Source organism: Micropterus dolomieu, linkage group LG03, assembly GCF_021292245.1.
Source record: "Micropterus dolomieu isolate WLL.071019.BEF.003 ecotype Adirondacks linkage group LG03, ASM2129224v1, whole genome shotgun sequence".
NCBI lineage: Eukaryota > Metazoa > Chordata > Actinopteri > Centrarchiformes > Centrarchidae > Micropterus > Micropterus dolomieu.
The window spans coordinates 29,594,800-29,621,904 of record NC_060152.1 but is presented as its reverse complement, the minus strand read 5'-3'; the positions used below and the strand labels follow the sequence as shown (position 1 = coordinate 29,621,904).

Below are 27,105 nucleotides of genomic sequence, written 5' to 3'. Positions count from 1 at the left end.
GTTCTATTTGGCTGAGATGAGGATGAGCAGTTGGGGAGAGATGAGATGGACGTTTAGGGAATGAGGTGGGGTTTTTTAAGGGGGTGGCTGGAGCTATTAAAAGTATATAGTCTATGTACATGCGTGAGAGTGTGTGTGTGTGCGTGTGTGCGTGTGTGTCTCTATGTGGTATGCCTGTGAGGGAAGCTGAGTGCATGTGTATGTTTCGCTCAGCTTCTGAATGTGAGAAGTGTGATTTCCTGTGGTGCTCCAATCAGAAAGACATAAATTGGTCTGTGTTTGATTCATCCTTGTTTCTTCCATTTATCCTCCTCTCTCCTGCCTCTATCCACATGGAGGGTATCAGGCCTGACGACAATGGTCTGTGTTGAGTTACACGCTCCGGCTTTTGTTTGTGGAAAAAGCAGGAGGAGCGCACACCATGGTCAAAGTGATGTTAAATGTCCCGTTTAGGAACAACAGCAGCATATGGACAGACATAGCCCCTGCACAGAACAAGGCAACATGCAGACAGTCATGAGATTAAAACGCTGTCTAAGGAAAAAGTCAAAGCTTTGAGCATGACCTGATGGCTCATTAACCACTTCAGAGCTTTGGATCACATTTTGTTTGAGAAATATGACTGCTAGAGGAACCGTACTGACACACAAATGCTGCATCCCTGTTAGACCTCAAATTAATTTTGATAGAACAAACTAATAGCTCTAGAAAAATGTGAGTTTTTTGCTTCTGTTTTGCTGTGCACGTCTCTTGCAAAAAGTATAGCTCTCAGCCATAAAAAAAGGAGAACCACATTTTGTAGGTGAATTAGCCTAATAAATAAAGAGCAAAAGCCACAGACTCACTTACTGTACTTAATATGCAACTTCTAGCTACATCTAGTCAACATACATTCTTTGTTTTAAAGAAACTCTGCTCAGCTCTTTTTAAAAAAAACAACCTAAAATAATGCACACAGTTTTTAGGAATTAGAGACAGAATAGTCATTGCCATCCCTAAGAGATCTCACTCACCAGGTAATATTGCACCAGCCTCCCTGATGTGAACACTGCCTTCTTCTCCTTCGCCCTCTTTGTGTCCTCCAATTTCCCCATAGTAGAGGGCAATAATCAGCTCTAAAATGCGGATAAACATGGGTAGCTGCTGATCAGTAATAGACAACTTCAGGCTCTCCACCATGGTCTGGATCTGAGTAAAACAAACAAAAGAAAAATGTAAGATATGATCAAAATGTTAAAGTATGTTTAGATGTGAAATTAGTAGGGCTGACCCCGAATAGTCAAAGATTCGATGCTTGAAGTGAAACAAGGATCATACCATTTTGGCTATAGGGGGGTGCTCAACGTCTTATTTTACATACATAAGTTTATATACAGCCAATTACAATATGCATTTCAAAGTTTAATGCTGTAAAAAAATATGTAATAAAACTTTCAATAAATGTTTTTGAAGTGCGTGAATAAATCCAAAATTGTAACCCTTACCCTGGTCGTCAGTGCGCATGTGTAAGCGTAGCGTGTATGTGTGCAGTAGCAGTGGAGGAACACTTTCTGAAGAGTGCCGAGTTGTTCGCACCTCGTGGGACTTTGGGATAATTTATCACCGTTGATGAAGCATATAAAGAATATTTTATCGGTTTTAAATAGCCGGCTACTTGAAATAGACCCGCGAGGAACCGCGACGTGCATGCAGTTGTCAGCAGCAGTAGGCCTAATGCACGTAAAAGTCGAAAAAGAGAGAGAGAGAGAAAAGCGCCTTCAAAAAGCCTCAGTTTAGCTGGAAATTTACAGTTGAATGAAAAGAGACTGCAGCTTCTCAAGATTAAAGCGGAGCTACCGTGTGTAACCCCCCGCTCGCAATCGCTGCGCACAAAAAATCCCACATCATTCGACTATCAGTCGACTATAGGCAGGATATGACGATTCTGATTCGACTATGTAAATCCTTAGTCAGGGACAGCCCTAGAAATTAGCAACAGGTCCAACGACTTCTGGTGGGTGTCTGCATAATGTGAATAGGAATGTTTATTAAAAAAGGGTAGAGCTGTATAGTGGAATTATGACAAATCCAACACAGCAAAACATAAACCACAGACAGCCGCAATCAATTTTCTGTGTAGAATCTACAAAAGTTTACAAAGTCTCCTTATTTTAACCAAGGGTTTTAGGGTGTTAGAAATGCACCAGCCAAAATATCAAGACGTTACTTATTCCATCAGAAAAACTTCAGATAAGACTCACTACCACATTAAGGAACAAGAGAGCAAAGACACTAATGTGTGCCTCAACAAACACCGTTCCACTGACAATGAGTAGAACGACGACTAATTTCTAGTGAGGGGAGTAATTTAAAACTACTGTTTTTAAAATAAGCCAATTTGAGAAATCAACATAAGTACTATAGAAAAATGATGAGATTATTGATTTCTGATGATTGATCTTTATTTGATTAAACAGTTAACCTCACAAACAACTGTAAGCTGTTGTAAACATTTCCATCACTAGCATATGTGACATGTTTGGACGATTGCTAAAGTTCTGAGCTACTCACTTTGATGACAGATGGGATCTTGGAATTGATGTTGTCGTAGGTGAAATGGAGGCGTGTTCTGAAGGAGCATTTGTATAGCAGCGGGTCCTGGTAAAACTCAATCTTGCCACTAGCATTCCGCTTGTCCAAGCACACAGTACAGTCTGCAAAGTTGATCACTTTCCTTAGGACCAGCTCTGGAGCTTGAAGAAAAGAAAGAAAACAAAATTCATGTGGTTAATTTTGCATTGAACACACAAGCGGTTGACACATCATGCTCAACACTAATCAAACATGTTGACGGGCCCGACATTAAATTGTCATTATCTGTGATCTAGGAAATCAGACATCTAGGAGCTCATACTCAGCACACAGAGCTGTTGTGTAATGTAACAAGAAGTACAACCAACTGGTTTGTGTTGTTGTGTGAGTGTGTGTGGTGTGATGGATGATCATACATCAGCAGACTCTCAGTTGTCAATGACTAGCACACCCCTTACAGGCTGATAATGGGACTCATCATTAACAGAATTATTTAATTCTCTAAACAGTGCCGGAAACAATTGTTATAACCACTACTTGCTTCACATTTTGGAATAACAAAAGAAAACAGTGATAACAGTGACTGAAAATTACCACTTTTGTGACTCCCTACAAAGAACCCATTTGTACCACACACAACCGGAACGGAAATAAGCTTACATTATTTTTGCAGCGAATAACCACTGATAAAATACAACACCCTGTTAGGGCCATTGTAGACAAAAAAAATTATAGCAAATCTTGGTATTTCTCTGAGATTAAAGTGATAAATTTAGTTTTATTTTCAGTCATTAATAATACAGGACAAGAGTCAGTGCAGACTTAAGAGAAAAGGTGGAGTCACAGTTAGGCAGATATGAGGGACTGCAACAAAGCCACTTGAAAGCAGTGTCGCATATTATTTTATAAATGTCTGCAGTTTTCCACAATTTTTTATGCTTTGAACAGAAGGAAGTATCTTATAATACTGGTTGGTGAAAGTAGCTTAGATGTGACGGCTACTGTTATCGACATCTGCATACCTGCTTTTAATAAAGTATAGAGCCTTTAATAGCACAAGCACATCTGAAAAGTAACGTGTTACCAAGTTTTATTCTGATAAATTTGTGACTCTAATCTAAGAGAATATTCACATACTCGTCTGATATGCCTGTTTGACCTTAGTTTGAACTAACAAAATTAAACACTTACTGTAATATATAGGTTCTTGTCTGAGTGGATTTACAAGTTAATCCTACTAACAAGGAATGTAAGCACCCATTGCTCACCAGTGATGTCCATGAAGGCCCTCTCCCATATATCGTCCACAGTGTAGCACTCTGCTGAGGTAATGTTGACCGACAGCACAATGTCATCTTCCACGTACTTAAGGATCAGGTTGTTCACCACAATATTCACGTTGTTCACCACACGCCTGATCAGACTCTGCACGTAACCTATAAACACATTAGCAAACACATGAGAAAAATGTTTTTAAAAAATGAAGTAATTGCAAAGAGAAACATAATCACAGGAGGACACAGTGGCAATATTAGCATATATCCACTAGTATATATCAGGACATATTAATAAAGTGCTGAGACACCGTAAAAAAGTAAAATCCAGGGCCAAATTCCCTGAAAGTCTAGGCTCAATACTAGTGACCCCTGCCATCCTCAAGGACTCGTAAATAAGAGGAGGTCCTGACATGTTATTTTTTGCCACAGCCTATCCCTTGGACATGTACAGTGAAAGGAGCTAAATATCCATAAGAAAACATTTTTGCTCCTCAGCCTGCCTGAGCAGCACTACAAATCCTGAGTGAATTTATGAATCTCTGAAGCTCTCCTCTCAGACGCAAAGTCCTGTTTAACCCAAAACTATGCACACGCTGCCTCAAACATATCCCTCCCAAGCCCATTAAACCACTGAGAAGCCTGCATGTTCACTTAAACATACGCAAGCTTCAGTGCATCAGCACACATGTATTCACACATACAAAACACAGATTTTATACATATTTAGAGGTATTGAGGGCACAGTGAAACTATGTTCTCAGGAAAACCAGGATTTTAAATTTATGGCATATCCTGCCAATGATGAGAAGGCAAAAACAAACAAATGGTGGAGGGATGTAATAACCAAGAGCGAGCAGGAGAAAAAGAGCAGTCCGATAGATTGTGTTTCAGCAGAGCTGGGGGAGCCATCCTGCAGTGTTACCAGAACCTTCTAATGGCCACAGTGACGCCCAGAAACAGAAGCTTCACAGGAAAAACATACTTGGTAAGGTCATTACTCAACAAAGTGAGAAAGAACCTAAAATATTACAGACAGGGGAGTTTTGACCATAAAATATGAAAATATACAGCAATAAATCCTCCTAACCACAGGACCAATGGCATTATTCATTCCTCCCATGTACTGTTAAACACAGTCACTACAAGTTAAAACATATAAACCTTTAATGCTTTTCCCTTATTTTCCAAACCAAATGTTTGTCTTCCTGTATCTACATGCTTGGTCCAGGGCATAACAGGACCAATAATTAGGCAGAACTAAATGGTGCTGTTGATGAAAATATTTATATGAATTGGTTAACTGTTCTGCCATTTGTACACAGGCCTGACTCTGCATTAGCATAATCCAATTGACAAAATTCTCATGAGTTTGCTGCCTGACCAAACAGAGTGGCAGGAAGAGAGGATGACATAATATAAACTCAACTCATAAACGCAATGTGTGTTCGTGACATTTATGCGTGGCCTCGCACGCATGCATGTGCTTGTCTGAGTTTGAGTGTGTGCCTGGCTGCTTTCTTCTGTGCATGTATGTGTGTGTGTGTGTGTGTCTGTGTGTCTGTCTCTGTGTCTGTGTGTCTGTGTGTCTGTGTGTCTGTCTCTGTGGTTCTGGGGTCAGTCAGAAAGCTGCTGTAGCACCTGCAGCCTCGGCAGTAAAACCAGCACTTTACCCCCTGCTATTTCCCTCTCTGGATCTAATTTACCCGTGTCAGGGTGTCTCTCTTTCTCTCTTGCACTCTTTTACACTTGTTATACCTCTTCTTGCCTCGTACCAAGTCCGAGGCCCAAATCCGTCTTTCTGTGAGACATCGCGCTGCTCTGAACTTCTGTAAACAATTGACACAGCCAGCACCTGTGCTGCGGCCCACAGGGAAGGAGCCCACTTAAAACTGTTCAACCATAAAATGACTGGAAAAACCAGCTCCTTTATGTGATCTCAGAACAGGCCAAGTACTCTCTTCTGTGCAATACAGGAAAGAAACACTATACTGTCCATGCTCACCATTTTTCCTGAATATGGAAAGTATTAGCAGCTATCAGCCTTGCCAGTTATTACCCATGAAGAGAAAGATTGACAAGTCCATCAGACAATAAATCTATTGTAAGTTTGTCCTGCCATGTTATTCCATCCATCCATCGTCAACCGCTTATCCTGCGTACAGGGTCGCGGGGGCTGGAGCCAATCCCAGCTGACATCGGGCGAAAGGCGGGGTACACCCTGGACAGGCCGCCAATCCATCACAGGGCCACACATAGACAAACAACCAGTCACACTCACACTCACACCTAAGGACAATTTAGGGTCACCAATCAACTTAGTCTGCATGTCTTTGGATGGTGGGAGGAAGTCGGAGCACCCGGAGAGAACCCACACAGACACGGGGGAGAACATGCAAACTGCACACAGAAAAAGGCCAGAGCAACCAGGGTTTGAACCCGCGCCCTTCTTGCTGTGAGGCCACAGTGCTATCCACCGACCACCGTGCCCCCCCCTGCCATGTTATTCTGAAACATAATTAGTACAGTTAGCAATGTAGCCAAGAGAATACGTACAGTAGCTACTATGTCAAGTATAGTTCACACATTTCTAAAAATCCTTAATGTTTTTTTCTCAGTAGAATATAAAATACCAGGACACTAAAGACAGTGGCACAACAATCGCACTTCCACCATGGCAAGTTTCCTACAGGACTGTGGAAACACTGCAAGCCCATCTTCTTACAGGGTTACAATCACAAATAATATAAGCCACTTAATTATGTTAGCCATTCTATTAGCTCTAGGGCCTCTTATAGTAAAACTGTAGATTCACAGAACCCAACTATACATGGTACAGCAGGTCTCCAGAACAGAAGGAAAGCTCCCGCTGGAGAAAGCTCTGGCCTTTACCAGTATGGGATATTCTCTAAGTAGCATTTTCCAGTAATACCAGAACAGCTGCTGTATTTATTTTCTGAGCAAAGTCTCCAGTACCAGGACAGCAGTAGCACTGGACCACAGCTTTATCTCAGGAGTGTGTTGCATTTCAGTCCATGCAAATCTCAATCTACAATCACACGCATACTTACATAATCATGCATGCACGCACGCACAATGTCTTGACATACTCAAAGAAACACAAGCACACCCACATCTGACACATACATTGAGGTGTATTCACTCACAAACAGTACATACACGTTCATACATACACATAAAATGCCCTGACATTGAAAAGTACAAATGAACGCAACTACATGCGCACTGAACTTGTCAAAATGCGTATGCTGGGCTTTTGTGGCAGGGTGGGAAACAACAATCCCTGTCAGACATAAGGTTTTATCTCAAGAAATCAAAATCAAAATTTGGTCTGTGCATTAATATCCAACAATATAAGAATGGAAACGACTGGAATTTGGTCCACATATTGTGTGATTCAGCTCAATCTTTCAGTTCAGTAAGGAAAAACAGGAGAAATGGTCCCCAAATTCTTTAGTGCTCCCAATGGAAAAGGTTGACATAAAAATAATAAAAAACAAAATAAACTATTTAGGCATGAAAGAACTAATTACTATATAAAAATTAATATGATGCTTACAGATGCAGAGTGTCCATTAATGCTTCAATCAAATGGCCACAATAAAAAGTTACCACACATCAAAAGGAAGACTTTGACAAGAAATTTTAAATGATCCTCCAACAGATGGGATGCGTCTCCGATCACAGCTATGTATGAACTTCCTTTACCTAGAAAGACTGTGAAGACACTTCACACTAAATGTCCTAATGTACTTGCAAAAATGAAAATTTTACTTTGACCCACCCCACTCACAGGTAGCAGGCTAAACCTAGACTCAAAGCAAGACGTGCCACTATTAAACCTCTTTGAACTCATATAAAACAAAACACATTTTCAACAGTGAACAGGGCCAAAGCAGGAATCCTCGGAACAGAGAATGCAGTTTTCACAAACGGTGGCCACTAGTCCCCACAAGCAGCAGTAAACATAATCACTCACAGAATCGCCCAAGGTGGAAGCACTTGGTCTTTGGTCTTTGTGTGGCTACCAATCCCATGGCATATGAATTAACATCACTATTTTCCACCACAGGGAGAACAGGGAGGATAAATTTATTCAGCATGTGAGAGCTTAGGGCCAAATGACTGGATAATTGCTGGTGGCTGCTTTTTAGTGTCGGCCCGCGTTTTGTTTTGGTTGTTTTGAAGGGGAGGGGAGCAGACGCAACACAGACGTCTGTCGACGTAGATGCTGACAAAGAGTTAGGACTGCCCATTGCCCCGCAATGATCTCAGTGCTAACAGGTCTCACTTAATGCACCCACATCTGCACATACTGCCACTTTCCTACCACCCAACCACACACATCTGCCAGTGTCCATCACTGCATTCTGAAACAGAAGCATTAATAAATATCTAAAGAATATGATGAACATACTGTATAGCTTTCCATTAATGATTTCCTATAATATTTTGGCTTGTAGTGTTTTATAAGGGTGTTCATGTGGATCTGTTGTGTCATGAAGCTAAGTTAAAATGCAGTACTGAACCACAACAGCATGGCTTAATAGGTGTGGTTAAATAGATAGAAAACAACTTTTTTTTTTTTTAACATAACATGACTCATTAGCTGAAATTGTTGTCTGCTATTTGTTTATTGTATGTGCTCCATGGTTTCCTCACTGTTCACTCACTCACAACATAACTATAACAAGTCTGTAATAAAGTACTCAAGACTAATGAAATGTCAACAAAATTGCCTGAAATGTACCCTTTAACCAAATTAAGACACCTGACAGGTTTGTTTTGTATCTTATTCTCAGGAAAACATCCTCTGTCTGAGTCACACCAGGTTAGTTTTACCTCGTCTACCTTTTAACCTCTACCTTATAATTAGGAAGACTGGGATTACAGCATTCGCCTGCTTCCTCATTGTTATTGAGGTGCTGCAACCTTTGACCTCAGAGTTGTCTCTACAGCCTGTAATAGGTTGAAACAAGGTCCACTGCTGGAACAGTGTGGTGTGTGCACACAAATTAACACAGATACACTAAAAACATACACGCACAAAGTTCTACACACACACACACACACACACACCCACCTGGGAGATCTGTTGGAAGCAGGCCTAAAGGGAGATGCTAGGCTGTGAGGCACCCTGCTTTAACAGCTGGGGAGAGATATTATCTCGTAACGTCAGTCCTGGAAATGGATCCTCCCCAGATACAACTAGCCAGGAGTTTAGGTTCATACATTCATGCATACTAGGGCTCTGGGAGGGAGCCTTATGGCTGGGTATTAGACTGTGACCTAGCTCTTAAAGCTCAAGACCCCCATCTCCCTCCTCTCTTTTTCTTATTTTTTTCTCTCTAAAAATCCATCTCTTTGCTTTAAATTTTAGTCTCTGCTTTGCCACCTGCTTTCTCACCTTTGCAGTTTTCTCTGGAAATGTTTTTCATGCTCCTAGAACTTTTCATTGGTTTTATAGTTTTGTAACAATGTTGTGTCAGGGACGTTGTCACAAAAAACTTTTCTTTCAGTATTTCAATAGGATTTCTGAAAATCATGAATATTTGTTAAAAGGCCATTATCCAGCCCCAGTCAAACAAGGCAATTCTATGTGATGTGCAGTAAAGTGCTGGAAAAAGGCAAGCATGGAATCCATGGCCCTGTAGGAGGCATGTGGTCAAGTGGCCTTGTTGATAAGAGCCATCACTATGTGATTTATCACAGACATCCCCCACGCTATCTCTGGCTGATTTACACTGCTGAAAAATGTAGTGCTACACCGCTCATCCCAAAAATAATATTTCTCAGAGTGTAAACAGGTATTGCCTATATTTGAATCTGATACCAACATCTGCAGGTTTTGGGAAGCTAACAAGCCAGGGGATTTAAATCTGATTCTAGTTTTTTATAGCATCCTTAGAGGCTAGAAAGAAAATACAAGATTTCTCTGTAGTGGCAAAAGGTCCTAATCTCGTTCTCAGTCGGCCCACTCCTCCCCCATAGAGGACTTGCCTGTCCTGGTGGTCATGCTCTGAGCAGGGAGGAGGAATAGCCTTACTGGCCCCAGGGCCATCACTCACCTGGGGGCAGATCCGGGTCACTGGGTGCAGCCTGCTGGAGGCGGCGGGGCTTGGCCACGGGCTTGGAGCCCTCTGAGACACTGCGACTGGTAGAGCTAGAGCCACTCTCATGATCATCCTGATGAAAAAACAAACATGAAGGCCCGTGAGGATAGGTAGTGGAAAAAACACAGACTTCTACAGAGCTTTGAAGAACTGGTGCATTTAAATTGTTTTTTTAACGGTTATTCAATTATAACCAAATTGAAGTAATACTTAATTTGACTATAGTGTACAGTAGTAGTATAATAATACAGAGTGTGGTTGTCCTATAGTCCGCAAGCTAATTTTTGGATTAATATAATGCTTTGATTTCAGCAATTTTCATGCATCCACTACATTATCTTGCTTGTGTTAATTATGTTGCAATTTGAGTTACCACACTGAATTATTCAACTATCTGTAAAAGTATTCTTGACATGTATAAAACAGCTTGGTTAAGTGTGCTTTTTCTGCACATGCACCAAAGAGTTAAGAGAGTAAACTCAATACAAAGTGGGGTGACACGTGAGTTTTTTAGGTTCAAACTGAAGTTACAAATAGCATTTCTTGTGATGAGGTGCCATTTCAATTTATCACAGCCAAAACCCCAGTTGAATCCCGGTTTGTTTTTTTTCCTGTTACCTCATAGAGCTTAGGATATGCACACATCTCCTCACACGCGAGCATGATTGATAACCAAACAAATCATGTAAACTCTAGTCATGGGGAACAAAGTTTCCAGTTTAATCTGTTACCTGTATCCAGTTATTGAGGGTAAACAAATTATTAGTGTGCATGAATGCTAAGTATATTTTCTCCTGCATCGCTGTACACACAGAAGAGTGGTTAGGGGATCATCTACCATACACCACTGTTTTGGAGTCCCCCTTCATAACAAACCTTCCTTCTAACCTCCTTCCTATCCTCATTTAACAACCCATCTCCATGGGCTCTACAAATAAACTCATGAGGATGATAGGGGTGAAGGTCTCTCCTCCACAACAGCAAATGTCATCTGCACTCTGAGACCAGCGGCCTGTTAAGCCAAGGAATGCAAGTCCAAGATCTGTGTGTGTGTGTGTGTGTGTGTGTGTGTCTAGTGTGTGTCTTGTGTGTGTGTGTGTGTGTGTGTGTGTGTGTGTGTGTGCGTGCGTGCGCAGGACTGACGATGAAATGGACATTCCCTTCAGAAATGAACCTGAAGATAAACAAAATGAGGCAAGATTCGAGATGAGGGGGTTATTTATTGGTTTAGCCTGTAAAGTGCCTAGTGGGTGCTCTGTGACTAAGATATGAGGTGCAATTAAAACAATAGGGGAATCAGAACAAACAGTGGAGGGGTCAGGAGATTGTGGTTAAAGGGCTGACAGACAAGGACTTCTGCTAAATCTACTACTGGGGTAAATAGATTTTAACTTAAGCTTAGCAAATCCACAAAAAGAGAGAATTGTCTAATAGGGAGTTCCCGTGTTGTTCCTGTTCATTTTATTTCAACATTTTTAGGAATATGTTTAAACACTCTCCTAAAAGTTAAAGCCGAAAACCAAGGCTCTTGTATCTGATGTCATCAAATGACAAACCCTGGAGAAGCTCCATTAACAATAAATAGACTGACTTTGTGGACTTGTAAAATTTCTACTAGCAGATTGTCACCTTCTCCAGAGAGTCTTGGTCATCATGTTTCCAAGTTTTAGGAGGAACTTGCGTGTTCACAGCATTTGGTCTAACAGTTCATTATCAGAGGTTATTCGCATGCAGAGGGCAATACTTACACTAATACTACAAATTTGGAATATAACCAGCACTACAGTAAAAGCTTCTTCATCCATAAATCAAAGGGTCAATTTGGAGACTAGAGAATAGCCTATTACATCAAAATTAAAGCACAAAAGACACTATGACTACTAAAGCTATATTTCTTCTCCTCTACAACTACTATGTATAACTGAACAAATACCTCATATTCATATTCGCAGTAGACATAAGCCTGCAACAGAGGATGGTACGAAAAAAAGAAAGAAAAACATATTAGACACATACTAAAAAGAGAGAAGTCAAGGGAAAAGGTGGAGAGCTGAGTGTGTTAACCCCCAGTATGGCATTAATTAGGGGTTACTGCAGCGCTGTAACCTTGTCACAGTCAGCCCACACGGTAAGTTAGTCAGACAATCAGGGCAAAGAAAGGGGGCGATCACATGTGTTTAGAACTTAAACGGGCATCAGCATGGCACAGTGACTCAGGAGTCACAATGTCACAATAGTGAAGGTGTCAAAACCAAATATATTTGGCTACTCCATGCACAAACACTTTATTCACACATACTCAGAACAGCTAATGAAAACCCATAGTCATACCTTTTAAGCAAGTCACATGCTGTACTGTCCTGGTTCTGACACTATTAAAAGACAATGAACCCCTGTTTCTCTGTGTGGTTGAGTAATGAAGATTAGGTTTTAAACATACTTTGCATTATTTGAGTTGTGGACACTGACAGAGAAGCAAGTATCCCCTAGTGCGGTAAAGTAAACACGCAACTGCCAAAAGAGACGAGAGAGGCTCTGGCAGAAATATTTACACTTTAGTTCAGTAAGGGACTTTGCGGTAGAGCTGCACTATGCAAGCAGTTTTTTCCCCATCAGTGAGTGGTGGGAATTGGTAAACAGAAGGGAATGAATAATAAATACTTCATCAAGGTTCCAAAGAATAGATTGGCAAATAATAAGATGTAAATTTGTTGCTCATTATTCACACTTCATTTGTTAACTTGTCGTCACTTCAAAAGTTGCATCTGCAATATTTAGAGATATTACAATAAGAAAGAAAACTTTTTTCTTTCTTATCTTTAAAAAGTTTTTAGATGAGGTAAGTTTATGAGACATGCTCACATGTTGAGGTGTTTAGTTTACATCACAATACCCTACTTGAGCTCATTAGAATTAGAAACAGTCTCTCTCCCATGTAGACTCTGATATGTATACCTAAAAGAATGCCTAGCCCTGCAGGCCAAGAGTACATCGCGTTCATCAACTCAAACTGCCACTAAAGAACAAGACTGCCAAATTTGGAAGTAGCGCAATTAGGCACTCAATGTCACCATGGGCACTGAACAATTCTCCAGAGGCAAAAAATGCCTTTCCACAGGGAAGCCCAGGGACAAATGAAGCCTGCCTCAGCTGCTGCCGGGTAAACTGATCCTTCCAATGCCACGGCAGGGCACAGGGCAGAGAGGGAGGGATAGAGAAGGAGGGAAAGACAGAAGGACCAAGAGAAGGGGGGCTTGCTTCCCCTGCAGGCATGTCAACTCAGCTGTTGACCAAAGATGACAGTAGCAAAAAGAGAAAAGAGAGACGAGACAAAGAGATAAGTAGAAAAAACAATAGAGTGACAGAAAGTGAGACAGTGAGACAAAGAATAACTGAGAGACAGCAAGAGTGAGAGTGCACTGGAGAATTAGACCAGAACAGAGGCACAGAAAAAGACTTGGCAGTGTGAGTGACAGGCGAGGTGGACCCCCTACTCAGAGGGTAAGTGGGCACCCATGGAGGGTTAGGGCACAGGAAGGCCAGGCCTGACCTCTGTTCCCCTGCAGACGTCTGGCTCAGTCAGGGACCAGGAGGCAATGTGTTGAGCCTGTCTGGAGGGTCAACCCTCATCTGAGCTGCTCAACACATTAGCTGAACCCCACCACCACCTCCAGCTATTAGAAACAGCACCTCTGCAGATACTGTCACAGTTTCCCTAGTACAAACAAATGAGCTATAATTCAGATACCAGAAAGCAATGGCAGTGTAATATATATGTAAACTGTGATGTGAATATGTAAAAGATTTTTGGGTAAGTGGACAATTTCAGGTTACACAAATAATTATACAGATACAGCAAGCAGACATTTGAACAGTGTGGTGTGACGACACCTAACAGAACATAATAACCGAAGTTGCCCGATTCCTTTTCATTTCTAAATTGATACGGTTTCTAAGCATCTGTTTAAATGGTTTAAAATATAAGTTTAACATATACTCTAAAATAATTTTAGCCTACTGGAAATAATATATACATTACAAAGTGTAAAATGTGGGGGGAAAACAGAATAATGTTCTTACTGTAATTTCTTGTCATTTGAGGCTTTCACTTTGACATCTGTTGGCCTAAAACAAAAACATAATTGCCAGAGTTTGTTTATATTGCTGAACGATCATTTCTGAGAAATAAAATATGACATTTTCTTTTTTTTTCCCTCCACAAATTACAAAGCAATTTTTCAATTTCTGCTGAACACACAGGGAAAAAATTGTTGGCAGGGATTAACAGTTGACTAGCCTGCCTGCCTGCAACGGCCTGATCTTTGAAACCCAAACATTTTTAAAACTGGTCAATTTCACACAGTTTCAGCAGATTAATGGGAGCATGCAGAAGACCATTGCTGGATAAACACACTCTTTGTTATTGTTGTTTTTCCTCTGCAGGTTGCTGGCGAACTCATGCTGACATCAAAGCAGCAGGCCTGGAGATTGGACGCCAGGCAGTGGAGGGTGAACGCCTATGGAGTGAGAAAATAAATGAAGGAAACCCAATAGCTTCTTATCTCAGAGAGCCCCCCCTTCTCCTCCAAGCCACTCATATACACATACAAACACAGACACACACACTGGGTCTGACAAGTAGAGGCCCTGTCCTCCATGTCAGGGCCCACAGAGCACCATCCCCAGGGAGGATCCAGCAAGCAGACTTCCTCCCACCTTCTTCAAAAACCCTCACAGACTACACATTTTGCCATAAAACCTTGTATAGATAGATAAATAGAAAACCTCTCTAATACTGGCTGCCAGGGAATGGAAGGAGACACGGTGGGTGTGATGGGTTTCAGACGGTTTTTCGAGAACAATACTGAAAACTTTCACATCTAACATGATACACACACCCAAGGTACTGCTTGTCTTAATTCCTTACTTCTTATCATCCTACTCATTTTCACTTCTTTATCTACAATCTATGTCTTTTTTTATACAGTTGATTCTAGTTTGTTGTTGGCATCTTTTTTATCCCACTGCTTATTCTAGACCTTCTCATTCCATCCATAAGCAGCTTTTTGAAGCTTTTAACAGTGATGACCCTGGGTCTCATAAGAATGATTTCCAGCTGGCAACAAGAGGAATGAGACATAAAAAGTGGCTCACTTTTTCAAACATACATACAGTCACAGTTTGGGATGGTTCCAGTAATGTCAAATGGTATGCAGCCACTTCTTTTACACTTAAGCTGCTCGACCCATTGATGACGACCCTACTGGAATGTAAGCTGAAGAGAACAGAGCTCATCGCCGTTGACTCAAATTACCTTTTCTTTAACGTCCCTTGGCTTCGAACACATCCATCAGCTCAACTAAAAATTAGCTGCTAATGGGTTTTTAATGAAACTGTAACAAATGCAGAAAGCCATTACACCATGATTAAAGACAGGGGTTTCATTTTCTCCTCAAACGGAGGTAGACTAGTGAAGGCTGCTGCCAGCCAGAGCTGTTAGGACAGAAATTCACACACTCTACCTCACAATATTAATAATATACTCTGCAATTTCTATACAAATACAAACACACTATACCACGAATGTACACTAAATACTTGCATATAACACCAGACACAAATGCATGTACATGGTGTGTGTGCGCACACACACACACACACACACACACACACACACACACACATACACACTCTAAAAACAACAGCAGAGCAGTGCAGCTGGAATCCATGGCAGATTGGAGGGATTAGAGCCCGAAATGAACCCAGATGAATATCACATCGTGTGACATTCTGAATAATTATCTCAATGAAAACAGCTCATTACAAAAATGTGGTCTCTCCCCCTCTCTTCAAGTAATAAAATCTACTACTGGGAAAGAAAATCCCAATTTACAATGCATGTACTGCACTAATGAAATATTACATACCTGAAGTATACACAATGTGCTATAGTATTTCAGCTGAACTCGTATATTCCTTAGCCTGGAGGAAGTTAGTGCACCTTAGGTAGAAACTTTTCTGATTTTTAAATGTTAAGCGTTTCTGTTAAAAATCCCACAGTAAATGGTAAAATGCAACTAAAATGTCATATCACCAACACATCTACATTTGAATGATTATATAAAATAACAAAGTAATGAAATGTATAGCTACAATCAATGTGCTTATTCCTAATGTCAAACAAACAAGTCTTATGAAAGTATTTTCCAAGTCAACTTTCGTTTGTGAAACCACACACTGCACCTACTCAACACATAATGCCTACACAGATAAATAAAATATCCTTGACTTGATATGAAGGAGAGAGGTCCATAAAAATATGCATCCAACCCTGGTTTACTCAGAACTCTTGTTATTTTCTTTATAGTCTAATTAATTATATGTAATTAGTGTTTTTCAAAACCTTCATACCTATACAATTACCGCAGCCACAAGAGAGAATAAAAAGACTTGTGGGATGGCTGTTTACAAGGTCTGTAATACCAGAAGTGTTACTAAGCACATTTCATCTCTGCAAACTGCTACAATGAAAAGCACTAGGTACATTTTCTAAGCATATGCCTTCTTTCTTTCAGAAGCCCAAAAATATAACATGTTCATGAAAGAGGGGGGAGAGCAGGGACACGGAAAAGATTCCAACATCTGCCAAAACGGAGAATGCACAATTACAAAACTATTTCACTCTAAAGCGGGAGGAATCACAACGACGGCACTGGTGATGTCATGCTGGAGGTCTCTGCCAAGACTGCCTCCTCTGTACCCAAGTCAAACTGGCTATGTTTAATATCTGCCTCCAACATGCCCAGAATAACAACAAAGACAAACAGCCATACAGACCAGACCTACAAAGAGCAACAGAAGGATTTCTGACTCCTCAGTATTTCATTTGGACATCTTCAGACAGCCGTAGCCTGTTACCCTTGCATTATCTTTACATAAGAAAATACAATTAGCTGCAGTTGTAGTACAGATATTTTACTTGGAGCCAGTGAAAGAATTGTACACTTGATATAAGTGCCACACAGTAAAACCACCTTAACTGGCCACAAGCCAAGCTTTAGGCTTAGGGCCCTCTTCAAACTTCTTCAACGCTGTACAGAAGTTTTGACAAAGGTCTGTTCTTCAGCATCTCAGTAACATGGACCAATCAGTGCCATTACTAAATTTAACAAATCTCATTGAATTTTAGCTCTACTATGGTACTAGTGTACATTCCGTAGTATTGGTTTAAACCCCAAGGACATTTTATTTTGTCTTATTAGTGAACATCCACCAATCTTGTGTTTACAGTACAGTAGCTGTTGCTGTTCCAGTTAAAGTGTGCATAATTCTCCATTATTTTAGTAAATCCAAAGCCAGTGTATTCACGCATGAAATCGGTTTCTTTGTTACAAAATAGCTTTTTTGCTGGTTAATTCCCCACAACAGTAAGCAGGTCAGCTGTAAGACATTACAAAGCAGAGGGAGCGCTGAGGTCAGTGCTCTTTCATCCTCGCTAACAATGTTTGTTTTCCACAATTGTTGTTCAAACAAAGGATTTTAAGTCATAGAAACTCAAATTTAATCAAGGCTTGATTAAAAGCCAAGAACAAGGAATTCAGACAGGCTAGTCCTGATGTAGGTGCCGTGATGGAATTTGGAACCAGGCTGAACAGTCTGAATCACTGTTGTCTCCGTTTTCTTTTTATTGGAGCCCATTCAAACTCTGCCCAGTGACCTCTTGATGTTAACATACCATGTTCCTCCTGGTGACCGGTACTTTTAGTATTATTGCACCTGACCCACCTAGCTGTTGTCTCACTAGTGAGAGGAAGAAAATGTAAATTAAAAGGGACAGAAATAGAGAGCAAAGAGTATGAAAAAAAGAGTGAGAGAAATAAAGCTTAGAGAACAAAAAGCCAAGACAGAAAAAAAGAAAAATAGGAGTGAGACAACAGGAAAGTGGAGGGAAAAATCAAAAGAGAAGGATACTCCGAAAAAGCATAGGAAAGAGGGAGAAATTGTTCCTGATTTAGATCTGAGAAGCTCTGGTCCTTCAGATGTCTCCATCAGCTAACCACAAGCCCAGGCTGAGCATGTGAGGCATGCTGCTTACGCTGGCACAGCTACCCCCTAATGCTAATAACTGCAATGTGTTAGCTACAATAAAACACTCCACACAGACCCCTAACATACATGGGCTCGCTCTCTCTCTCTCTCTCTCTCTCTCACACACACACACACACACACACACACACACACACACAGCACATCTCAGTTGAGTCAACATGGACACACATGGGGGTATTCTCAAACACAGAGATAGCTTTTAATCTAACCTGTTCATTTCTAATCCAAATAATAATCAGTCCCTTGTTATTTGCCAATTACTTATCATGTGGTGTAATTTTACTGTCCTTCATGATATGAAAATAATTAATAATCTTTACAAATGGTAAAGTGAAATGATCATCCAGATCATTTCAAACCCAAACTCCCAAAGCGATAAAAATATCTCTTTGGGAGTTTCTGGTCAGGACCTGATTTGAACATGAACTGCCATTAATCTGTCAAAAACTGAACCATCCCCGTTCTGAGCTTTGCCCATTATTTCATACACAATATTAAGCACATTTTACAAGACATAAGCACCCTTTGAATGATGTAAGCACCAGCCTCCAAGATCCAGCGCAAGTAGTGGCTAAGGCTACTATGACAACTTAATTGTACATGTGAGGTGCAGCTGGAAGGCACAAACTGTAGAGGCCTAAGTGTTCTTGGAGAGTATCAATGTTCTAAAACCAGCAAGATAGAATAAATCAAACAGAGAGAAATGGGAGAGGACTTTCCGTCAATGTTGAGAAATACCAAAGCCATATTGCAGGAGGTTTGAGCACGCAAGCGGAATGCAGCAGACCTTATGTTTGCATAGCTTTTATCCACCGGGTTCCAAAGCAACTGAGGTACTGTCAACATTCATCAGCTTACTTGAAAGATGGAAAACTGTCAACTTTACTTAGGAAAAAAAAACATTACAGTTTCATCCTTGTAACATCTTGGAGTCGTAACCCGGTCCTTTAAGTTCATGTCTGTTATTGTCTTCATCTGTGTCATGAAAGAAAACATGTATAATTTCTTAAATTTGCATAACCAATGAAAAAAAGAGCCCTGTTCTTGGCAAAAGCCTGAGTGCAGTCCTTCATTTTATGAGGTATAATCACAAATCATAAAACTAAAACGAATATATGAAAAGTTAAACGTAAAAAAAAAAAAAAGAACTGCTTTATACTCATACTTTACTGCAAAGTAGCAGAGGATTTACCCTCCATTACTGCCCTGGTCAGTTTGGGTTGCTTTGAGGTGCTCTTTGAGTTTAAGCTCTTTCCTCAATTAAAACTATGTTAGAAATCCCAGCATGCAAAGCTGAAAAGGCAGATTTGAACCTTTAAAAGGGATATGTTAAATCTCTGCCATGCTAGAAAACTCTGAAGTGAAAGTTTAGCGGCACTGCAATAATTAAGAGCAGTGAGTAGCCAAACACATTCAAACATTTAAATGTTCACATCCTATTTATCACATTTAAGCAGCATGCTTAAAATCTCATGCCTTATTTTCAACTTTATAAATTTCAGTTTCATGAAATGGGAATTCGACTTTATCTCATACTCCTTGATATCTATTTGATTTGCGGCATCTCAATCAACTTGCATCCCGATATCTCTACCCTCTGTTCTGTCAACTGGATATTAGAATCATCAGAAAGTTTTTATGAAAGATTAAGAGCATTTACAACTCAATTATAGCATGTGGATTCTTATCAATGTTGGTCATGTTAAACAAGCAATGTGGTCAATGTCAAGCCAGGGCGATACACTCCTTCAAGATCTGCATGTTTATTATTTTTTCAGCTAACCATATGCCTTCTCCACACAATCTCCTTTTCTTTTCTCCCCCCACCATGGAGAGTGACATGTTGTGCAATTATTCATATTACATTCTTCTTGTCTTACCCACACATTACAGGCGCCCAAGATAAAAGCAAACACTACCAATTCCGGCACACTCTGGGGCAAGTGGTATCTAACTCATACACCAACACACTACAACATCAGTATTCCTGTGGCTTTAAGAATCATTAAGTGTTGCATATAAAATGTGTTATAGATATAATCTAGATCTACAGATAAAACTGAATTCATTGTTGGAAAAACTGAGATTTACGCTTAACTGAGTTTGCTACTGACTATGCCTGTATGTGTGATGTTAAAATTGGTTAAAACGTTCTACCTTATATGGCGTCATCATTTCTATAATAAGAGTGGAATTATTCATAGGTCAAAGGGGTGAGGGTCTGCTAAATGGAGCACACACTCACCCTGAGACATAAAACACAGACCACCCACAGTTTGTGTAACATGGAGTCATACAAGCCTACCTTTCTCCACTGAGAAATTACACACAGAGGCACCAAGTTACTGTGTTACTCCTTTTTGTGACTTTCTGTCTCAATGAAAGTTAAAAAAATCCATCTCTGCAAATGTGGTTAGTCTGAGTCTGTCCAGCACCAAAAATCAAAATGACATGAAATGAAAGCCTGTTGTGTCACAAACACGAAGCAGTATAAACATCTTTGTCTAATTCAAGGCAATCACTTCTTAGTGTCGTTTTAGATTTAAAACTTATGAAGCAAATGGTTCTTAATTGCAACACAATATCTTCCCAGAATTTCTGCCCGAAGATAGAACTAATAAAGTTAACCTTGGCCTTAATTGCAAAGTAATCGTTTCCCTGAATGCAATATTACCAGGAGCACCCAGCAAGTAATAAGCTCCATTGAGGGACTGCTGTAGTCCGGATGGCCTGAGAGCAGGGATTAAACCGTGGAGCGGCAGCATCCTGCCCAGAGTGTATTGATCACCACTTGACTCACTGGATGCAGGAAGCCGCTGGGTTTAATTTTTCCCCCAACTGCTTTCCTGTGTCTGAGGACTGTCTGAGGAGCTGAAGTAACCTCATCCCACCAGGAACCCAAAACTCCATCAAACCTCAAAGACAAAGCAGCAACGCTGTGGGTTGTGTAGTGTTGGCTGACTCACAGGCAATGGTGGCTGGGCGCATGGCCTTCTGCTGGAATGACACACTTGCACATTGCCGTCTGCAGATGCTTTAAATCAGTTTTGCATGCCAAACAGAGACCAGTGCGATGGGTCACTATGTTGAGAACTTCAATAAGGGTGCAGATAAATACAGCATAGTTAATTACATGACCAGTTCAAGTCCTAGAATGATGATTAGCTGAAAAATATTTATTTAGCTTGTAGACACATTGCATGATTACTAACTTTACTTTTTTGTTCATTTCAGCATCGTTACAATATTGCACACATACCCAGTGGGTTATTCTGAGGCTACCAACATACAGTACATGTGGGCACCCAAATTTTGGCAATGGTCTCCTCCCCACTGTCATCAGATCAGGTCTCAGCCGGAAATACCGCCAATTTAACACGAAACTTCAATTATACGGTTAACAGTGTAATAGTTTTATGCAAATCCCACCCTTTATATCAATACAAAAGACAGTTGTTAGAGGGCACATTTGTAGATGGGTCTTCAAACAAAAAATCTGCGGGCTTTTAGGATAAGTTTATCTGAAGGCCTGACAAACTATAAGCAATCTGGAGGTTTCAGCTTCATAGCAACAGAAATGCTACCATTTCTTAATAACAAAATGACCAAATACAAACACATATAAAGGGGCCGACACACATGGATACACCACACCCAAGCACATACACGATGATGTTCAATCTACTTTTATCTCTCTATAGTTCTCCTCGTCTCTCATCAGATCGCTTGCTCTATCTTTCAACCTGCCTGAGGAATCCACAGCGTGCCAACGTTACTCCATCTTTTATTTATTTACAGTACAAGACGGGTTATTTACTGCTACAGGGGGTTGAAAATAGATTCTCCAAAGTTCCATGTCTTCACCCTCTGTCTCCTCTGTCATGAAGACAAGGCCCCGCTGAGCTGATGATCAGACGGATTTATGGTGCAATCTCTGTAAGCCATTTGCTCCCTGCGAGCCAGAGAATCAAAGGCAAGATTTCCGGATGGCACTGGGACAGAGATTATCCAGTTTGTGCTATCTGATTGCAAACTTCCACAGGCTGTTTTCTTTTACTTGTTTTACTTTTTCCTTTGGGTTTTCTGACTTGTGAAAAATGAGTTGCACAGGCACAAACAGACATGAAATTAAAGCCTGTTGTGTCACAAACACGAAACAGTATAAACATCTTTGTCTAATTCAAGGCAATCACTTCTTAGTGTCGTTTTAGATTTAAAACTTATGAAGCAAATGGTTCTTAATTGCAACACAATATCTTCCCAGAATTTCTGCCCGAAGAAAGCACTAATAAAGTTAACCTTGGCCTTAATTGCAAAGTAATCGTTTCCCAGAATGCAATATCACCAGAAGCTCCATTGAGGGACTGTTGTAAAAAGGGTTTTCTGACTTGTGAAAAATGAGTTGCACAGGCACAAACAGACCGGGTCTCATTCTGTCAGCGGAGACTGTGTACTATGGAGGCTGACAGTAAAAGTACATCTGATTGCATCTTTTATGTTTTACTTGATGTCACAATGACATTTTTGAAGAATATAGTCCTTGTTTTTTTTTTTTTATTTAGAACATGTTGATAATCAGTCAACAAGAATTACTTTTGGCGATTTAAAGCAGAAAGTAAAGTATAATTACAAAGACCAATACAACAGAAGCACAGAAGCTGGACACAGTCCATACATCCCAGGATTCCTATTTAGTGGGTTGTGGATTCAACCCCCTGGGTTGCAAAACCACAAGTTAAAGTAGTAGCATCCACAGTATAACTCAACTGTTAATGAATGTGTATATGAATCAACTGTGAATCTGAGGTCAGATTAAACCTGTGTCATCGATTGTTTGATATTAAAAAGTTATGTGTCACATCTATAGATATTTGTTTAACTTCTGAAGTCAAAAAAGTAATCCTTTGTCTGGTAGGTGGTAGATTTAGCAACGGAATCACAACTTGGGGTTTTTAAAAAGTCTTCAAGAAGGGGTTCCCTAATTCAAATGTATTACCCATTATTTAGGGAGCAATGAGGTTTGGTGGTGTAAAGCCCTAAAAATAGTTTGGAAGGAATCTAACATAAGAAAGGGCCTAGTTGGAGTATATGCCAAACCAACAAGTCTCAGAGGCACCTCCCCAAATCATCTTGAGGCAATGCATCAATCAGAACCTCCACATCAGTGGCAAATGCACTCAGCAGCCATAAAACTCCCAGATCAAGCAGTGAGCTGGGCCAAAACCAGAAAGGCTCTCGTCGGTAAACCCGAGCCCTTATCTTTGTCTCATAAAAAATGAGCCTGAGAGTGTTATGATCCACTGCTGTCCAGCCAGTTCCTCTCTGTCTTTGCTGATCACACCTCATCTTCAACATCTGGAGCAGTTTACCAAGATGTCAAGAAAAAAAAATGTGCCCGTAATTTTGCAACATCACATCAATGTTAGCTGTTAGGTCTTTCATTAAGGCTCGAGTTCAGTCTTGCCAATTTCTGTTACTGCTACAACTAGCTACAAATACAAGAACAAAACTCTTAAAAACAGCCGCACAATAAATTCTATCTCTTACCAAAGGTTTTATCCATCTCCTCATTATAGGGGGGAGTTTGAAGGCAGTAATGCCGTAAACCAAATACTTAGCATCACATCAGAGAGCAGCTATCCAACCCACCACATTTGAACTGAAAACCTCACAAAGACAACACCACCTAATGAAAAAAACGTAATTCACCAAATATTTAAAAAAATGTCCTGGATGTGAATAGTTTGGTGTGAAGCTGGTAAAACTGAAGATTGCTGCTAACTCCTTCCATGATATTTCCATGGTGCAAATAAGACACAAGATGGAGACCTTATGAGTTATATTAATAACTCCAGTTTCCATAGGGGCTCTGTACATGGGTGACAGATTGGAAACCCATTGTTTTATCCTGTACAGCTCTTGACATTTTCAGATTGCTTTTTAATTTAGAACGGGCTCACATAAGACAGTTCATTCATATCAAGTAACTCAAGAGGGGCCACACTGAGTGCAACTTTGAACAAAAAGAAGTTTGAGTAGACTACTACAAAACCCTTTCATCCCCATGACCAATCTCCTGTTACATACATTGAGCTCTTAGGCATAGACCAGGACTTAGTCTAATTTCACATGGAGATGTCCACACTAATAATTCAACTCATACATTAACTACGATTAACATTTTTTTACTTAAACCGGACAGAAAAATATGGCAGACATATCTGAACAATAATTTCGAAAACTAAGCAATGGTGGTGGTGATTTGAAAACAGAGATGTGTCTTAAAGATAGCATACAGTGTCCAATCTTCAAATAGTAGTAGCCTCAATCAAGGAAGATTTCTAAGCTTGCTTCAGAACACCATGTGACTATAAAACCGAATGTATTTTGTTTGTAAATGGTCTCCAGTTTGTGAAATTAATGTCAAAAACAAGTTGACAAGATTTTTTCTATTACCATACTTTCTGCACTACAAGTCCTCATTACAGCTTATTCTACGCAATTACAATGTCAGCAGGAGCTGTAATCTCTGTGTGCCGTTAAACGCCCAAATTTCCACATTTGCTGGAAACTATAATTGTGAGCTGCTCTTGGTGCTGTGCAGATGGGCCCTATTGAGCAATCTGAATATCCCTAATATTACCCAGTTCCTCTCGAGGGAAAACACGAACATTAAAAAGGTCCAAATAATTCCGGTCAAATTACACAACCCTTAATGAACTTCAAAAGACATACGGATGTTTTTACAGGCCAGCACTCAGGCTTTAACAGTAATTATGAAAACAAACCGTATTAATGATATCATTTATCATTTCCACACTTTAGCCACATGAGGCCCACCACAAAGTTCCTGTCTCTATTGGATAAAAGAAACACTCGTAATCTACAAAAGTTAAAATGTTAGATTTTCCATACACCGATACATTTTTTCAGATTTTTTTAAAATCCTGTGGGCCATCACCCAAATTACTTGAGGGCTTCAGGGAGAACTGTCATGGCCCTAATTTTGCATGCAACTTTGCAGAAGTCACTGCATCCCTGTTAGAATCTGAATAAAACTGGACCAGGGCCTGACATGTATATGAACAGGATATCTAACCTCAAGAGAAATATAATCTTGTTTCTGTGAGGCTAATGTGACAAAAGCCTGCAGACCTTTTCCTTCAATCAAGGGATTTCTCTCTAGGCTAACCAAATAGGGAAACTAGCAATACAGAGATGACATGGTACAAAATACTGCTATGTTTTAATGTTCTAACAATGTTTCAAGTGTAGCAAAGATTAAATAAAGGTAATACAAGTTACCAAATTACACAAATCTACAGCATAAAAATAAACTGGCTGCATTTTCTTGGCACAGTAGTCAGCGTCCTTCCTCCCACTCACATAGGAGAGAAGTGTAGCGGCTCATTTAAATTCCACATGCTAGAAGAACTTCTGCTGTAAGTCTGGCTTTGCTCCAAATTATGTCTCATGGGTGTACATACCACTGAATAATTTGTCCAAACGTCATTTGCAATTCCCCAAAAATCTTTTCTCGACTGGAAGCCGTTTAGAAAACATCTGTAACAAATAGTTGTTTTGAGACTACGTGCATTACAGCAGTACCGGTACTGGCGCATGACCTTAAGCTGTGTATGAAGCATAAAAAACAAGTTCAAAGTTCCATCGAACTAGAAACCTGATCGCATGAGCAGTAGCCACCTGCATAGTATGATATTTACCATTAGTTCTGTGCAGCTCAAGCTCATGTGTTACAAATCTTTTTGCCGCAGTCTATATAATTAGCTGTAATTGACTTCCCTTGAAATGTGTTTCTTCTGGGACATCTGGCCTTGAAACTTCAACCTTCCCATAAAGGGCCAGCATCGAGCTACACTTTCAATTTTGCAAACTGCATGGGTGGCAAAGTTAGGCACCAGGCACTTCTGCAAAAACACATCTAAGAAAAATACCTTAGATACCACACTTCAAAAATGAACATACATATAATTAAATTAAATTAAATACAATAATATAAATATTTCTTTGTTCTCAGATTTATATCCATGATGATGCATGACAGAGCTAAAGTGACATTTCTTGCAGGGCAAAACCTCCCTGTTGTTGCTTAAAGGTGACCTGTGTTCTGTTTACTTTCTGTGTTACTCAAACGAGTTACAAAATGCATCGTGTGTATCCTTGAGGTCTTCCAAATGTGGTAAATGCATTTCCTTCCTCATAAAACATATGCAAAGCGGATTTGTCTTACAAGTTAAAAGTTACATGAGACACACAAAACGGAGTCCCGATCATAAAAACGAAGTTGCTCCATAGCGCTACTACAGGTCAAAGCCTCCGCAGGGCACCTTTCACCAGCCTGATCTGACAGAGAGGTGAAACTATTTTCATTTTTTATGAATGTAATTCCAAATACTGTTAATGAGAATCACTGTTCACTGCATGGAGACCAAATGAAACAGAGACTAATGGCATGCTGAAGACAGAGACGGCCAAGTAAGTCAATAGCACTGGGCAAATTCAGTAAAGTCACCTCAGAGTTTTGAGTTCTCTGAATATTTCTGGTCAGTGGTGAATGAAGCTGTCCTTCTTTTTAAGGAACAAATGCGCTGAGTGACAGTACTGTGCTTGTCCTGAAGGGAAATCATATTGGCAATGCAGAACTATTTTTAATGACAAAACGATGGGGGAAACAATAGCTAATATGTTTAATGCTGGAATCCATCTGCTTAAAAAATAAAGGCAGATGCATCTCTTGATAAACTGAAAGAGCATTTGCAAATTGTTAATTCTGGTAGTATGGATGACAACATACTTTCATCCCCAAATTCAAACTGCAATGCATCTCAGTGCCAATATCTTTTTTTCCCCAGATGCTTTTGACAATGTAGATCTCTGAAAATCACTGTTTTAAAAAGGCACAAATGTAGAGTTCAATGTAACCGATTTGAGAAGCTATAAACTGTTCAAAAAAATACTTGTGTATTAAGACCGTTTGCAGGTATCTGATGCAAATA

General features: G+C 40.1%; 1 protein-coding gene across 16 annotated transcripts in view; it reads right to left on the bottom strand.

Moving 5' to 3' along the window:
- LOC123969008 (vacuolar protein sorting-associated protein 13B-like) overlaps positions 1–27,105 on the bottom strand; it is a 324,425-nt gene that overhangs the window by 293,211 nt on the left and 4,109 nt on the right. For all 16 annotated transcript variants that reach the window (XR_006824601.1, XR_006824600.1, XR_006824602.1 and 13 more), the window contains exons 4-7: positions 9,935–10,052; positions 3,840–4,007; positions 2,551–2,732; positions 1,014–1,188 (exon numbers count right to left, since the gene is read on the bottom strand). Coding sequence is in view for 9 of the 16 variants with exons in the window: in XM_046046088.1 (XP_045902044.1) it covers positions 1,014–1,188; positions 2,551–2,732; positions 3,840–4,007; positions 9,935–10,052 (643 nt within the window). In the remaining 7 variants the exon portion in view is untranslated. The remainder of the gene's footprint in view (positions 1–1,013; positions 1,189–2,550; positions 2,733–3,839; positions 4,008–9,934; positions 10,053–27,105) is intronic.